Source organism: Salvelinus sp. IW2-2015, linkage group LG15 (assembly GCF_002910315.2).
Source record: "Salvelinus sp. IW2-2015 linkage group LG15, ASM291031v2, whole genome shotgun sequence".
NCBI lineage: Eukaryota > Metazoa > Chordata > Actinopteri > Salmoniformes > Salmonidae > Salvelinus > Salvelinus sp. IW2-2015.
Window position 1 is genome coordinate 29842464 of NC_036855.1, and position 17177 is coordinate 29859640.

Consider the following 17177-nt stretch of genomic DNA (forward strand, 5'->3'; position numbering starts at 1 on the left):
TTCCATACACAAATTTGTTTACAACCCTGTTAGCGAGCATTTCCACTTTGCCCAAWTTTTTTWAATCCTTTATTTAACTAGYCAAGTCAGTTAAGAAAAAAWTCMTATTTACAATGACGGCCTACCCCGGACGGCACTGGGCCTATTGTGCACCACCGTTAAGGACTCCCAATCACAGCTGGATGTGATACAGACTGGATTTGAACCAGGGACTGTAGTGACACCTCTTGCACTYAGATGCATAGTCTTGGACCACTGTGGCACTCGGAAGCTCAAGATAATCCATCCACCTGACAGGTTTGGCATATCAAGACGCTGATTAAACCGCATGATCATTACACAGGTGCACCTTGTGATGGGGATAATAAAAGGCCATTCTAAAATGTGCAGTTTTGTCACACAACACAATGCCACAGATATCTCAAGTTTTGAGGGAGCATGCAATTGGCATGCTGACAGCAGGAATGTCCACCAGACCTGTTGCCAGATAATTTTATGTTAATTTCTCTCCCATAAGCCACCTCCAACGTCGTTTTAAAGAATTTGTCAGTACAGCCTGGTCAACTCTATGTGAAGCAGATATTTCGCGCTGCATGAGGCAAATGGTGGTCACGCCAGATACTGACTGGTTTTCTGATCCACGCCCCTACCTTTTTTTTTTTAAAGGTATCTGTTACTAACAGATGCATATCTGTATTCCCAGTCATGTGAAATCTGTAGATTTGGGCCTAATTTATTTATTTCAATTGACTGATTTCCTTATATGAACTGTAACTCAGGTAAATCTTTGAAATTGTTGCATGTTGCGTTTATATTTTTGTTCAGTGTAGTGTTTTGCATCTTTCTTTTCTTGTTTGTAAAAGGCTGTCTGAACATGAGGTGAAAAATGGCACCTGGACATTTGCCCGTTCTGTGTTAATGACAGAATATACAATGCATTTGGAAAGTATTCAGACCCCTTGACTMTTTCCACATTTTGTTAAGTGACAGCCTTACTCTAAATTGGATTAAATTGTTTTGTTTCCTCATCAACCTACACACACTACCCCATAATGACATAGCATAAACAGTTTTTTAGAAAAACGGAAATATTACATTTACATAAGTATTTAGACCCTTTACTCAGTACTTGTTGAAGCACCTTTGGCAGRGATTACAGCCTCYACTTGAGTATATCGCTATAAGCTTGGCACACCTGTATTTGGGGAGTTTCTCCCATTCTTCTCTGCAGATCCTGTCAAGCTCTGTCAGGTTGGATGGGGAGCGTCGATTGCATAGCTATTTTCAGGTCTCTCCAGAGATGTTCAATTGGGTTGAAGTCTGGGGCTCTGGCTGGGCCACTCAAGGACATTCAGAGACTTGTCCCGAACCCACTCCTGCATTGTCTTGGCTATGAGCTTAGGGTCGTTGTCTTATTGGAAGMTGAACCTTCACCCCAGTCTGAGGTCCTGAGCTCTCTGGAGCAGGTTTTCATCAAGGATCTCCCTGTACTTTGCTCCGTTCATCTTTGCCTCGATCCTGACTAGTCTCCCAGTCCCTGCTGCTGAAAAACGTCCCCACAGCAGGAGGCTGCCACCACCATGCTTGACCGTAGGGATGGTGCCAGGTTTCCTCCAGACGTGATGCTTGGCATTCAGGCCAAAGAGTTCAATCTTGGTTTCATCAGACCAGAGAATTGTCTGAGAGTCTTTAGGTGCCTTTTGGTAAACTCCAAGCGGGCTGTCATGTGCCTTTTACAGAGGAGTGGCTTCCGTCTTGCCGCTCTACCATAAAGGCCTGATTGGTGGAGTGCTGAAGAGATGGTTGTACTTCTGGAAGGTTCTCCCATCTCCACAGAGAAACTGTAGAGCTCTGTCAGAGTGATCATCGGATTCTTGGTCACCTCCCTGACCAAGGTCCTTCTCCCCCGATTGCTCAGTTTGGCCGGGCAGCCAGCTCTAGGAAGAGTCTCGGTGGTTCCAAACTTTTTCCATTTAAGAATGATGGAGGCCACTGTGTTCTTGGGGACCTTCAATGCTTTTTGGTACCCTTTCCTTGATCTGTGTCTCGACACAATRCTGTCTCGGACCTCTACGGATAATTCCTTCGGCCTCATGGCTTGGTTTTTGCTATGACATGCATTGTCAACTGTGGGACATTATATAAACAGGTGTGAACTCCAATGAAGTTGTAGAAACACCTCAAGGATGATCAATGGAAACAGGATGCACCTGAGCTCAATTTCGAGTCTCATAGCGAAGGGTCTGAATACTTGTGTAAATAAGGTATTTTTGTTTTTTATTTTTGATACATTTGTAAAAATGTCTTAAAACCTGCTTTTGTTTTGTCATTATGGAGTATTGTGTGTAGATTGCTGTGGATTTGTTATTTATTTAATCCATTTTAGAATAAGGCTGTAACGTAACATAATTTTGAAAAAGTCAAGGGGTCTGAATACTTTCCAAAGACACTGTACATGGATGAAAAGTATTCTATTTGCTTGCAGCTACACAACTAATCAATTATATTGCCATTGTGGCCTTTCAAGAGGACAATGATGTTTACTGCACAAATACATCTGATGGAATTGATTGAGATTGAATAGAACAGATAGCCAGGTTGCAGGTTGCCATTAAAAAGTCCAAACATGCTTGTGACTGAATGGTCCCACTTATGGATGGTAGAGTCCTTTTTAATAACATATTTTTAAAGCCAAAATAATTGTACCTATTTATCGAGATACTCACTTTACTTAAAGTACCATAATTCTACATATACTGTAATAAATGTATGTATATATTGTACACACAGTGSTGTTTCTAGGCACAATCCACATAAGCAGCTTAAAAAGAGGGGGCCACTAAAATGTAGATCTRGCTTAGGGCCCCCAAATGCTAGATTTGTGCTACATTTTAATATATCAGAGACAGAGTACACAGGCAGATGTGACCCTCGCATTTTTATTTGTTTACCTGTCCAAGATAGAGCAAAGCAGTGCGACACAAACAACACAGAGTTAGTTACACATGGGATAAACAAACGTACAGTCAATAACACAACAGAAAAACACAGTAGAAAAATCTATGTACAGTGTGTGCAAAAAGTATTCTTTTTTTTGCATTGAAGACAGTACAGAAGAGAATACCCCGTGCCAGGGAATMTTATTTTAGGCTCTTGTTTGTGACACATGCCATTCCAATTCTCCATCTTATCATATTATCAGAGCAATTGCAGACCACAAGCTTAAAATATGAGGTTACACATTAATAACAACTGGTCTGACCCCATAGCAGACKCTGATTGTAATATATTAAACGTGGCAAAGGCAGCTAGTTAGGTTACTATGCCATACATATTTTAAGTTGAATGTACATATTGGGTCACTTGTCTCATAATAGTTTCAATTTAATCTTGAGATGATCACTTGTTTTATGGGAATAAAAATATTTAACTCAAATTCACCTGTGGTTCTTGCAGGTGACCCAACATTGTTAATACATACTTGAATCATCCCCCTCAAGCACACACTTATGATGAAAGTGATTATTAATCTTCCTTTGGATGACTGACATTTTATACATTTTTTGCTGTGTTTTGTCTGATGAACATTACACCAAGTCACCTCACCTGAATAATATGGACTAGTGCAGAATACCTGTTGCTGTTTGTCTTGCTTATCATAATCAGATGTAGTTTTTTTTTTTTTACATTTGTTATATGAATAGAAAAATGAAAGATGTACGGTGCATTCGGAAAGTATTCAGACCCCCTTGACTTTTTCCACATTTTGTTACGTTACAGACGTATTCTTAAATGGATGAAATCGTTTGTTTCCCTCATCAATCTACACACAATATCCCATAATTACGAAGCAAGAACAGATTTTTTGAAATTTTTGCAAATGTATAAAAAATAAACAACTTAAATATCACATTTACATAAGTATTCAGACCCTTTACTCAGTACTTTGTTGAAGCACCTTTGGCAGCGATTACAGCCTCAAGTCTTCTTTGGAATGACGCTACAAGCTTGCAACACCTGTATTTTAGGGAGTTTCTCCCATTCTTCTCTGCAGATCCTCTCAAGCTCTGTCAGGTTGGATGGAGAGTGTCTCTGCACAGCTATTTTCAGGTCTCTCCAGAGAAGTTCGATCCGGTTCATGTCTGGGCTCTGGCTGGGCCACCCAATCAATTGAATTTACCACAGGTAGACTCCAATCAAGTTGTAGAAACATCTCAAGGATGATTAATGGAAGCAGGATGCACCCGTGCTCAATTTCGAGTCTCATAGCAAAGGGTCTGAATAGTAAATAAGGTATTTCTGTTTTTTATTTTTAATACATTTGCAAACATTTCTGAAAACCTGTTTTTGCTTCGTCATTATGGGGTATTGTGTGTAGATTGATGAGGATTTTTATTGAATCAATTTTAGGATAAGGCTGTAACGTAGCAAAATGTGGAAAAGGTAAAGGGGTCAGAATACTTTCAAAATGCACTGTATATGTACAGGTAACTGCTAAAATTAAGGAAACACCAACATAAAGTGTCTTAATAGGGCATTGAGCCACCACTAACCAGAACAGCTTCAATGAACCTTGGCATAGATTCTACAAGTGAATGGAACTCTATTGGAGCGACACCATTCTTCCACGATAAATTCCATAATTTGGTGTTTTGTTGATGGTGGTGGAAAATGCTGTCTCAACCGCCGCTCCAGAATCTCCCATAAGGGTTCAATTGGGTTGAGATTTCGTGACTGAGACGGCAATGACATATAGTTTACATTCTTTTCATGCTCATCAAACCATTCTGTGACCACTCGTGCCCTGTGGATGGGGGCGCATTGTCATCCTATTGGGGCATAGCCATGGTAGCCAAAGTAATGGCCTGCCTAGCATTTTTATACATGACCCTAGGCATGATGGGATGTGAATTGCTTAATTAACTCAAAACCATACCTGTGTGGAAGCACCTGCTTTCAATACTTTGTATCCCTAATTTACTRGTTTCCATTATTTTAGCAGTTACRTGTAAATGCTTAATAATTATTTTTGTTAAAAGGAAATATTTGCCACTTGACAGAATTAGAATTTAAAAAATGTTGTCAAGCCTAAGGATGAACTATACTGAAAAATGATATGTAAAGTGTTGGTCCCATGTTTCATGAGCCGAAATAAATTAGCCCAGAAATGTTCCATATGCACAAAAAGCTTATTTCTCTCAAATGTGGTGCACAAATGTGTTTACATCCTTGTTAGTGAGTGTTTCTCCTTTGCCAAGATAATCCACCCACCTGACAGGTGTGGCATATCAAGAAGCTGATTAAACCGCATGATCATTACACAGGTACACCTTGTGATTGGTACAATAAAAGGCCACTCTAAAATGTGCAGTTTTATCACATAACACAATGCCACAGATGTCTCAAATTTTGAGGGAGCATGCAATTGGCATACTGATTGCAGGAATGTCCACCAAAGCTGTTGCCAGAGAATTTAATGTTAATTTCTCTACCATAAGCCACCTCRGTCATTTCAGAGAATTTGGCAGTACGTCCAACCGGCCTCACAACCGCAGACCACGTGTAACCACGCCAGCCCAGGTCCTCCACATCCAGCTTCTTCACCTGCGGGATGGTCTGAGACCAGCCATCAAGACAGCTGATGAAACTGGATTATTTCTGTCTGAAATAAACTCATTCTGATTGGATGGGCCTGTTTCCCAAGTGGGTGGGCCAGGGCCCCAGCCCAGTCATGTGAAATCCAGATTAGGGGCTAGTTAATTTATATAAATTGACTGATTTGCATATATGAACAGTAACTCAGCAAAATTATTTTAAATGTTACATTTATATATATTTTTCAGTATATTGATGTTGATTCGTTTCAGGGACACATGATGATCAAAATGGACGTATTTGTTCAATGACATGTCAGTTCTTTGTAAAATCAATAATATTCCTTCTCTGCAACAGCACCATCAGTTGGAATGTATTAGAATGCATTTCACGAGTCACAACAGTACTGATACAGTGAGGAAKTTGAAAGGTTGGTGAATAAGCATTGATTATCAAACAAATGTAACCAACTTAATAGTTTACTGAATGTATACCATTAGATGTATCAAACTTTCAACCCTCACCATCTTGCAAGGCAGCCTGAGATAGCCTTGACTTTTCATACCAGACTGGCTCTACTGCTCTTCCCACTTAYCAATTCCTCACCCTATGCAACATAGACAGACAAAAGGGTCGTTGAGAGCTTTTATTGGAAGGTGGAGGAAACATCTCAAACCATTTGAGTGCAAATGAAAAGCAACATTCCATCCTGTACATGTATTTACAGATGCACTGGCATGTCGATGCACCTAAGGGGCAGGGTCAACTCAGTGGGTACAGGTTAGGATGGTGAGCACACCTGATACCGCATCATTACTCTTGCACTATACATTTTCTACATGCTTTAGTTTCAGTTTGAAGGAATGTATTATGACCTAAAACAGACTTGAGCCACCGGGAAGAGAACCCAAGCCAGGAAGTACTGTAGCCTATAKCAAAGWCTGATGAACCATCGTCTTACATTTTGATTTGGTGTGATCGGTCTTCCACAACTAAAAATGAAACAAAAAACACCTTTGTGATTTGATGAATTATGTGTATCAAATCATCTGCAGTAGAACATCTTAGATACGAGTCAATGATAACTGATCCAAGGACTACAGTCCCCAAAATGCACCCGATGTTAAACARGTTATGGCTACGTCTCAATGGTCCAAAGTGTCTTTCTCCATTAATTTCCTCTCCTTCATCTGAACCTCACAGCWGATAGGTGAAAGCAAACTTCTGCCTGGTAAGCATCCACCACATTCCCRTGCCTTTATGTACATAACTACCTCAAATATATCATACCCCTGCACARTGATCTGGTACCCCCTGTATAGAGCTTCATTCTTGTGTATMTTATTCCTCTCGGGTTGCTATTTGTCTCTCTGCATCGTTGCAAAGGGCAGTAAGCATTCCACTGTAAAGTGTACACCTGTGGTAATAAATGTGACAAATATTAGGGGTTCCACCTTGTCTCTATTCAGATCAGTAAAGACAAAAGGAGAGGAAGCCTCCATATTGAGATGCATACCAAGACATTACAGCTCCTCTCTGRCTGTTCCCATTATAGGTGTGGCACTTACAAGCAGTCCTATTCCCTATAAAACCAACTTTGCTTCATTCAGAAAAACAAAGAAAGACTTACCCAATGTGGGAATTACCAATATCACAAGCCTCATTTCACAGTATGTCAAGTTGACACAGATGAGCAGTACAGACAACTTGTTTTCCATGATGGAAACAAGAGGGCGGGTGGGGAGGGGCACATTTTAATGAATGGATTTTTTTTTTTTTAGAGTGGCACCAAGGTCTTGCGATCTCTCGAGGCAAACAAATCATTAAAAAAACTAAATAAATCAATATGCAAGAGTCCAAATTCAGTTTCTTTAGAGTCTATTGTAGAAAAAGAGGGAAATGACAAGTTGAAGATCAGTAAAGCAAGTTCTTGGATTCATTTCTTCTCTTCTGCTTTTTCCTCTTTCTTTTCCTCGGGTGCCTTGGTCTTGTCGTCCTTTACAGATAGTGCCTCCAGTTTCTCTGCCACTTTGTTTGCACGGTCAACGTTTCCTCCTGCAGAGAAGTACAGAAAGATGAGACATGAACTCTTTGTCAGTGTGGTGTCACGGTGGCCAAGATGAGGCTCCACACCAAACGTATTTAGAAAGCCCTTTTTACATCAGCAGATGTCACAAAGTGCTTATACAGYAACCCAGCCTGAAACCATCAAAGAGCAAGCAATGCAGATGTAGGAGCAGGGTGGCTACACATCAACAGTGCACGGTAACAGTCCTCTTCATTTAAGAGCATGTTTTAGGGCATTGGGGATGTCTGCCATTTCAATGACTAAGAWTATTCCAGTTTGAGTGTTTCGCAAGACTTCTCGTTCCACCGATACATTACGCAAGGTTAATCTACTGGGTAGTGATTAACATGTGACCTGCTCAACAATGGTTGTTCTTTGTAATTAATATTACAGAGAAAACAATTCTAAGTGTGCCAGAACATACCAACATTAGCCTAACAGTAGGCCAGCGAGTTGTTACATTCTGCATGTTAATTTAGCAGACATAAAAAGTTCTGGGCTGGAGTGAGCAGCAGAGAACAGAGTATTGTCTGCATACTGACATACTGAAAAAAAATTGTACACCAACCTGATCCATCTTGAGATTTTCTGACTTCCTCCTTGCATTCATCGAACTTCACCTTAAATTTCTGAGCGTCTGAAAATGACAGAAGTTATTTTAAACCCCAGCCACACTTTTTTTGCATGAGAAAGCAGACTGAATTGTTAAAAGCTAAACGCAGTGACTAAAATAGACGTGTTGTCACGCTCACTTTCTGCATTGAGGAAACGTATTGCCAGGAGTTCAGGTTTGGGATGCTCATCAGCGAAGTCGGCGAGTGTGTTCCATACCCAGGCCCTGTCGCTGCCAGCGTTGGGCTTCAGCTCCATCACAGGAAAAACTGAAAGAGCAGAAGATGAAAAGGAATTAGGCCTCCGACTCACGAGTCCCATCTATACAATGACTTGTTTTGGTAATTCGGTGGACAGGCAACATGCATGGGTTAACGGAAAGGTTTCAGTCCAACACACACACGCTAGACAGCAGTGATAAACACTACTGGTTGAGACAGGGAGTCTTCCGTGACTCACTGTTGTGATTGGCGCAGATCTTCAAAGTCCGGTCTCTCCTCATCAATAGGCGGATGGTACCCTTCTCTTTGTGTTTCAGGAGCTTGACGTCGCCTGTGCCTCGCTCCTTCCACTCTGGTGGGTCGTTCTCAGACGCAAAACGGTAGAGCTTCGCACGCCTGAGGGGAGAGACAATATGGGTAGAATGACGAAGCTGTGGATGGAATCAGTGACAATACCTAGGTGACAGAGGCATGGCTCTAGGCCAACCTTTTTTAAACAAGGAGCATGTGTGTGCCTAAGTTGAAAAATATAAGCACACACAAAGAAATTTAGGAGTAACACAAAAAACATTTGAGGTAATAATTTTTCCTAGGTGCATTGGGGCTCCTAAWTTAAAAWTCCAGGTCACACAGCAAACTATTTAGGAGCATAGGAGAGTAAAATGTTCCACGCTGTAGAGCCCTGAGAGGGCTGGATGGTTTCATAACACTTGAGGCGAATCCTCACGTCCAATTTAGTAAAACAAATTACTTAAGTCTCCCATTGACAGTGCATGGCTAAGTGAAAATTCAACTAATTTAGAAGTTAAGTTCGCTATAAGGATTCGGCCCTAAATGAATTACAAATTAAGTATTGCACAATTATTTAGGCTATTCAAGGCTTTCAGCATCAGCTTACATTTTGAACAGTTCCTCCTCGTCCTCCTCTAGCGTCTTCACATCCTGCTCTGGAAGAGACACGATGGGCTCATAATGGGGATCGTGGTTTGATTCTTCTGCATTGTCTGTTGAAGTCTCCTGCTCTTCTGGTGTTTCCTATGAAACAAGATTTACACACACGTTAACCCCCTAAGGTAGACGTCGCGCCCCCCGCTGAAATCTAATTAGCATAATAATAAAAAAGGCCAGAAACATAAGATATATTTTTGCATTCGATGCATCTCAATCCACCGCAACCGCCTATGTAACCCTTCCACATCAGTGGTGAAAGAGCAGTGTTTGTCAGACAATGAGACATCCCGAAAAATCAGTCTTCTCTCAAAATTGTCTGTAGCGTCCGAAACAATTCAGCCTACAAACTGTTATGACACCTCTACGGAAAGATGACTCTCACGATGACGTTCTCCGTTTTGCTCTACGACCCTGGGACTGAAGTCGGTACAGCCGATCTGGCAACTTCTGTCTGTAGCGTACGAAAACAGTTTGGGCTACACACTAACATGACCCCTCTGTGTATAGGTGAGACTCTCACGAACATGTCTGTTGTTAAGCTCTAGGATGCCCACAGGCCTGACAAGACACTTTTGAAGGTCCCCCGGTACCAGTCGGAAAAATGTATTTCAGTATATTTTTTATTGAACCTTTATTTTACTAGGCAAGTCAGTTAAGCACAAATTCTTATTTACAATGACGGCCTACTCCGGCCAAACCCMAACCCAGATGACGCTGGGCCAATTGTGCGCCGCCCTATGGGACTCCCAATCACGACTGGTTGTGATACAGCCTGGAATRGAACCAGGGTCTGTAGTGACACCTTTAGCACTGAGATACAATGCCTTAGACCGCTGCGCCACTTGGGAACCCTGTTAAGTGACAAATTAAATAAATGTAAAAAATAATAATAAAATGTTTACTGATCTTTCTTGTACTGAAGCTCTCAGATATAGGAGAGACACTTTCAGAACAAACTTCCTTTAGACCATTTTTTGGGGACTATCTGTTATTCAATGCGTTTATATGGGATAATAGCAYTCCAAATACATTTTCTTCATCAAATATTGTTTGATACTTCAAAAACACTTAATATTGAAAAATCAAATAGCAAAAGTATCTTTGGTATGACCTTCTAAAAAGCAATTCCATATAGCTTAGTACAACCCCCCTCCCAGTACTCTTAGTTTCCCCTGGATTGTCATCTCGTTTCAAGTTAGTGAAATGTACTTTACTAGTCAATGTAATAGACTGTAAAAACAGTAGGCTCCAACAACTGACTGCAGAGGGAGGTGAATAGAGGGATTTGAGAGATCAGGCTTCGAGGTTATCTTTTGTGTGCAATTTGCTGTGGCAACTGAACTTAGTGGTGCTGAGCCAAGCATCTTTGCTGCTGGATGGGTTTATAAAAGGCCTTGCAAATCCATATGATCTCACACTTACTACAGAACATGGTAATATGGCCTAACATTACATAAAAACGCCGCTCAAGAGGAGAGGAAGAGAAAAGTGAAGCAAGTGGACAATAAATCACAAAACAATAACTTTTATGTTAGCTGGACAACTAGGCCCAATTTAAACTAATAATTGACGTTAGTTCTGTTTGTACAATAGAGTTAGACAKATTTGCAGTCYGCTACCAAAAAACTWCCGTGAKACAAATATCAGCAAGCCATCTMGCTAGATAGTGCTTTAAGATTAATTGATTAACGTTAGCTGCCTGAACAAAATGTATGAAAGGGGCGCGAGGCTCCATGCGTTCCGAGTAACGTAACTGTATGGCTAGCAACATGTCTCCGTACAAGACTAGCAAGTAATTTCAATCGTTGTCTTGTTACGTTAGCTAATGAAGTCATCTGCTTGATTATGTAGCTAACAGTGCCATAACTCAGACAGCATGTCAATGTTCACTTATTTTCTAGCTAGCTAAATGGTAAACAGGCACTGAGAAAGTTGACATTCATTTCGGCCTGGTGTTAGCAAGCCAGCCAGCTAACGTTAGCTAGGCCATTCAGAAAAGTACCAAGCTAGCAAGTTAACTAGAGATGGAAAATAGGTTTAGCCATCGTGTCAATGACATATAGCTAGTTATATGCAATTATCCACTCTTAAATAAAATGCAAACAAACATTGTAAGCTCAGGACACTTCCACAATATTGCCATTTAAAAAGATGCTACGTTAACTAGCTTTTGTTAGCTAACGTGTTAGTTAGCTGGCTAACAATTAACGTTACTGTCGGGATAACATACAATTAGGTTCAAAGCCAAATATTGTACATGGATGTCTCAACCAAATACATATTGGGTTTAAATGATCATTTTGAAAGTAGTGGTTGCACGATTATACCACAGACATAATCAAATATTTAGATCATTGTTCTGTTAGCTAGCTAACTAGATGGCTAGTTGGCTAGTTAGCCAGCCAGTTAGCTTTGGAGCAGATATAAAGGGCGGCAAAAGTATCAAGTTACCCACTTTTCTGACACATACAACAAAGGTATAACTGATTGACCATTGCCAGTAAGTAATTGTTTTGAGACCAATTTACACTTTAGACCTTCAATACTGATGTTTAACGAGGTTGTTAAAAATCAGCATCCCTAGCCGGTATTATCTTCCCGGGCACAACCCTAGCAAGATAAACTTTGAGAATGCCAATCAAAACATCACAATGGAAATTAAATGTACATTTAATTAAATGCACGTCACATAAATATGTTCAAAACTCATAAACTTACCTTCGGATCTGCCATGTTAATGTAGATGTTTGTAGATTACGGAATTCAGTTTGATTGATTCAAAACCAAACTCTCCGTTCGCCTTGAGTTCCTCTCTCTTCGTGCTATAGATTTCGCGCGTCGAAATGTCCCATTTGCGTTTCCTCCATCCCATCACCACCCCCCCATTTCGACACTATTTTAAAGGGCTTTAAAGCGTATTAAATMATCTACAAATATCATAATGGTATGTGTGTTATTATTTTACGAAACATGAATACACTCGGTGTATTATTGTTTTCTTTATTAAATATGGTAATTTACTTGCATTGCAATACACTCGAGTACTGCAGACATTTCATTCTGTGTTGTAAAATGGTAACGTTAACTGTGAAATGTTGCTACATATCTCAAAAGTGGCATGTGTGGTTAAAACATTGGATAGATAGGTAACTAGCTAGAAACAATTTCAGTGTCAACAAAAGTAACAACCTGACAACTCCAACAACAACCCATTAACTTTTTTTGTGGATCTAGCAGCTTCCTCACTTCCTGTGTCAGAAAAAAATATTTTATTTTTATAGAATTATCACCCCACTATTACACAATTAACAGGAATCATGGAGAACATGCATCTTCTATATTTTCAGTTGAAGTATCCAGTGATGTGTATATATATACACTGCTCAAAAAAATWAAGGGAACACTAAAATAACACATCCTAGATCTGAATGAATGAAATATTCTTATTAAAMAWTTTTTTATTTACATAGTTGAATGTACTGACAACAAAATCACACAAAAATTATCAATGGAAATCAAATTTATCAACCCATGGAGGTCTGGATTTGGAGTCACACTAAAAATTAAAGTGGAAAACCACACTACAGGCTGATCCAACTTTGATGTAATGTCCTTAAAACAAGTCAAAATGAGGCTCAGTAGTGTGTGTGGCCTCCACGTGCCTGTATGACCTCCCTACAACGCCTGGGCATGCTCCTGATGAGGTGGCGGATGGTCTCCTGAGGGATCTCCTCCCAGACCTGGACTAAAGCACCAACTCCTGGACAGTCTGTGGTGCAACGTGGCGTTGGTGGATGGAGCGAGACATGATGTCCCAGATGTGCTCAATTGGATTCAGGTCTGGGGAACGGGCGGGCCAGTCCATAGCATCAATGCCTTCCTCTTGCAGGAACTGCTGACACACTCCAGCCACATGAGGTCTAGCATTGTCTTGCATTAGGAGGAACCCAGGGTCAACCGCACCAGCATATGGTCTCACAAGGGGTCTGAGGATCTCATCTCGGTACCTAATGGCAGTCAGGCTACCTCTGGCGAGCACATGGAGGGCTGTGCGGCCCCCCAAAGAAATGCCACCCCACACCATGACTGACCCACCGCCAAACCGGTCATGCGGGAGGATGTTGCAGGCAGCAGAACGTTCTCCACGGCGTCTCCAGACTCTGGCACGTCTGTCACGTGCTCAGTCTGAACCTGCTTTCATCTGTGAAGAGCACAGGGCGCCAGTGGCGAATTTGCCAATCTTGGTGTTCTCTGGCAAATGCCAAACGTCCTGCACGGTGTTGGGCTGTAAGCACAACCCCCACCTGTGGACGTCGGGCCCTCATACCACCCTCATGGAGTCTGTTTCTGACCGTTTGAGCAGACACATGCACATTTGTGGCCTGCTGGAGGTCATTTGCAGGGCTCTGGCAGTGCTCCTCCTTGCACAAAGGCGGAGGTAGCGGTCCTGCTGCTGGGTTGTTGCCCTCCTACGGCCTCCTCCACGTCTCCTGATGTACTGGCCTGTCTCCTGGTAGCGCCTCCATGCTCTGGACACTACGCTGACAGACACAGCAAACCTTCTTGCCACAGCTCGCATTGATGTGCCATCCTGGATGAGCTGCACTACCTGAGCCACTTGTGTGGGTTGTAGACTCCGTCTCATGCTACCACTAGAGTGAAAGCACCGCCAGCATTCAAAAGTGACCAAAACATCAGCCAGGAAGCATAGGAATGAGAAGCGGTCTGTGGTCACCACCTGCAGAACCACTCCTTTATTGGCTAATTGCCTATAATTTCCACCTGTTGTCTATTCCATTTGCACAACAGCATGTGAAATTTATTGTCAATCAGTGTTGCTTCCTAAGTGGACAGTTTGATTTCACAGAAATGTGATTGACTTGGAGTTACATTGTGTTGTTTAAGTGTTCCCTTTATTTTTTTGAGCAATGTATATGTCGAAGTTCATATTAGTACGTGTCCCACAATATGGCAGCCCGTAAAACAAATGTTCTTCATCAGAGAAAAAGTGAAGGTGATTTGGTTGTTTGCTTTTATGTGTAGTCATGTCGTAGGTAKATTTTTCTTTTCAGTACTAAATTAAGTTCCTGCTTTTAAAAATGTGCTTTGCTAAATCTGCTTGACAGCCACMTTGCTACACTAACTGTAACAACTCTGTAAGGTCTGTGAGAGCTTCAGGTTTCTTTGGTGCATACCTAAAGCAGTGCGGAAATAATGTATGTGTAAAATGTGTCCTTCCTTTGGTCTAATGAACAGAACAATTGGATGTCTTTATTTGAGTATGTCTTTACTAACAATTGATAAAGAGGAAAGGTMTGTAACTCAAACCAAACAAAGGAAAACTGACTGTACATCATGTTGTTTTTATGTCCTCCCTTTTCTYTTCAGATAAATGGGCAACACCAACAAAGCGATGCTGCTCTGGCTGTTTGTTCAGAAGAAGTTGCCCTCTGGAAGACATTCACCCATGTCCATCTCAGGTACAATGCCTACTGTAGAATTGCTCTTTAGAAATTCCTATAGAACCTCTCTCTGAGTGCTGTTGTTTTGAAACCCCCAGGCTGTTAGGCCTATATGTGGCTGCCTGACCTGGCAACCTGGGATGAACCTTTGCAGTTGCAGTCTGTACAGGTTTTCTGTAACCACATCAAGAAGCTGAAATTAAATCCAGATGCACTCTGACATTTTGGTCATCCTATTGAATGAGTGAGTCTCTCAGCTACCAACAAGGGGTTTGACAACCTAGTGTCTTAACAAAATACATGCACTGACTGCACTCCCTGTCTGGGTATGCACAACTTTGACCCTAATCCTCTTTCCCCTACTCTTATCATGCAGACTGAATACAGGAACAAGTGTGAGTTCGTCATTGGTATTGGAGCGAATGGAGAAGATGATAAGAGCATATGCTTCAGACTGGGGAAGTACAAAGGGGGATCCTGTGCCGTGGTGGGACCCTCAGACTGCATCCACGTCGCCTCTAAGGCCAAGAGAGTGGTCTGCGAGTTCCAAAAATGTATTAGGTATTAAAGACATCTTACTGAGAGGGAGGCCTCATCTCTGTCCCGCACTGATCCCTCCCTGATCACAGGACACATTGTCACATCTCAGTGAAAGATTCTGTCCACGGCATCGGATCTGCCCAATACGCTATTTGACCTACAAACTGGTTTTAGCATGCYACCAGAAGGAATACAAAATATAGATGCACACAGCAATACAGTTGCCGGGTGGTCTCAAATCAGTTTGTGCTGTATATAGCCAATTCTTACTTCTTTTGACCCATCATATGCTATTTGTTGATCTACACAGGACAACCCCATACTCCGTGTATAGGCCTGAGGCATACGAGGTCCATTGGAAGTCGCAAACAGTGCAGACCACAACAAGGACCAAGCAGGCCGTGGCGGTGGTGTTCTTTAACCCGCAGGTGCAGAAACCAGGTTTCAAAGTGGTTAATACTAAAGTAATACAGATGGTAGMGATTCTTAGATTAGAACGCATAAATGTGTACATTTCTGTACCATAGCCCAAGCTTGTGTTTATCGCATGATTCTATAACTGAACAATGTGAAAAAGTGTAGTGACTCCTTTCAAATCCTGTCAGTCATTTAACTGTTTATTAGGGATTCTCTTGCTTTTTCTACTCTGCAGAAATCAAATACCCAGAAGAGCCTCTGTGAAAGAGTATTTCACGAGGATGACAGAGTGATGTAACCGCTTTGTACTTTGTGTCAGCGAGACAAAGGTAAGATCATCAGAAAAACAACAAGTTAACGGTGCAATAATGCACATGGGAATGTTGTGATTGACAGATAATGTTCYGTTCACGAAGGCAATCCCCTAACCCAGAGGACTTGCCGTGTGAGCTGGTAGCTGGAGAGGAGTGTATTCATGAGGAGCTTCTTGGCCTGGAGTTCAGGATATCCCCTTATTATTTTTTCCAGGTGAGTATCCCATGTCATGTATCATAGCTGTAGACTCTTCATCCTTTTTACCCACCATCTTCGGTCCATTTGGCATTATTATATTGAGCTCCAGGAAGTTGTATTTCCTCAGCCATTTTAAGAGCATCTCATCCAAGTTAGTGTCTCTGAAGTACGGCATTACTCTAGTTTATAGCTGTATAATATGTCACTGAGCAGGTGAACACAGGGGCAGCAGAGGTGCTGTACTCAGCTGTAGGAGAATGGGCCCAGCTGGACAAGGACAGCACTGTGCTGTATGTATGCTGCGGAGCAGGAACCATTGGCATCTCTCTGGATAAGGTACTATAGAGCAGGGTTTCCCAAACTCGGTCCTGCATGTTTTGGTTTTTGTCCTAACAATACACAGCTGATTTAAATAACCAACTCATTATCAAGCTTTGATTATTTGAATCAGCTGTGTATTGKTGGGGMGGCTGAGTTTGGGAAACCGTGCTATTGAGAGCTGCAGGGAGAATGTGTTTTTAACTTTTAAATAAAGACTCATGGCATCATACATACAGTTGAAGTCAGAAGTTTACATACACCTTAGCCAAATACATTTAAATTCAGTTTTTCACAATTCCTGACATTTAATCCTAGTAAAAATTCCCTGTCTTAGGATCACCACTTTATAMTAAGAATGTGAAAATCACATTCCCAGTGGGTCAGAAGTTTACACGCACTCAATTAGTATTTGGTAGCATTGCCTTTAAATTGTTTAACTTGGGTCAAACGTTTCGGGTAGCCTTCCACAAGCTTCCC

At 41.5% G+C, this 17177-nt stretch overlaps 1 protein-coding gene and 1 non-coding gene across 2 annotated transcripts; both read right to left on the reverse strand.

Annotated features, from left to right (window-relative positions):
* Nucleotides 1–6228: 6228 nt before the first annotated feature.
* LOC111974257 (ran-specific GTPase-activating protein) lies at nt 6229–12316 on the reverse strand. The gene is made up of 6 exons (XM_024001925.2): nt 12166–12316; nt 9395–9531; nt 8735–8892; nt 8416–8544; nt 8232–8300; nt 6229–7650 (listed from the first exon to the last, which is right to left on the reverse strand). Exons 1-6 carry the CDS (start codon nt 12178–12180, stop codon nt 7532–7534), a joined length of 627 nt encoding a protein of 208 aa, XP_023857693.1. The 5' UTR covers nt 12181–12316; the 3' UTR covers nt 6229–7531.
* Nucleotides 8068–8197, reverse strand: LOC111975234 (small nucleolar RNA SNORA77). The gene has a single exon (XR_002878798.1). It is a non-coding gene; the product is annotated as a small nucleolar RNA SNORA77 (small nucleolar RNA).
* Nucleotides 12317–17177: the final 4861 nt, after the last annotated feature.

Excerpts from the sequence above, each read along its gene's own strand:
- LOC111974257 (XM_024001925.2), bottom strand. Across the intron at positions 8,893-9,394 it reads GAGGAGGAACTGTTCAAAAT|GCGTGCGAAGCTCTACCGTT; the intron begins GTAAGCTGATGC and ends CTCTCCCCTCAG. Across the intron at positions 8,545-8,734 it reads GATCTGCGCCAATCACAACA|TTTTTCCTGTGATGGAGCTG; the intron begins GTGAGTCACGGA and ends CTGCTCTTTCAG.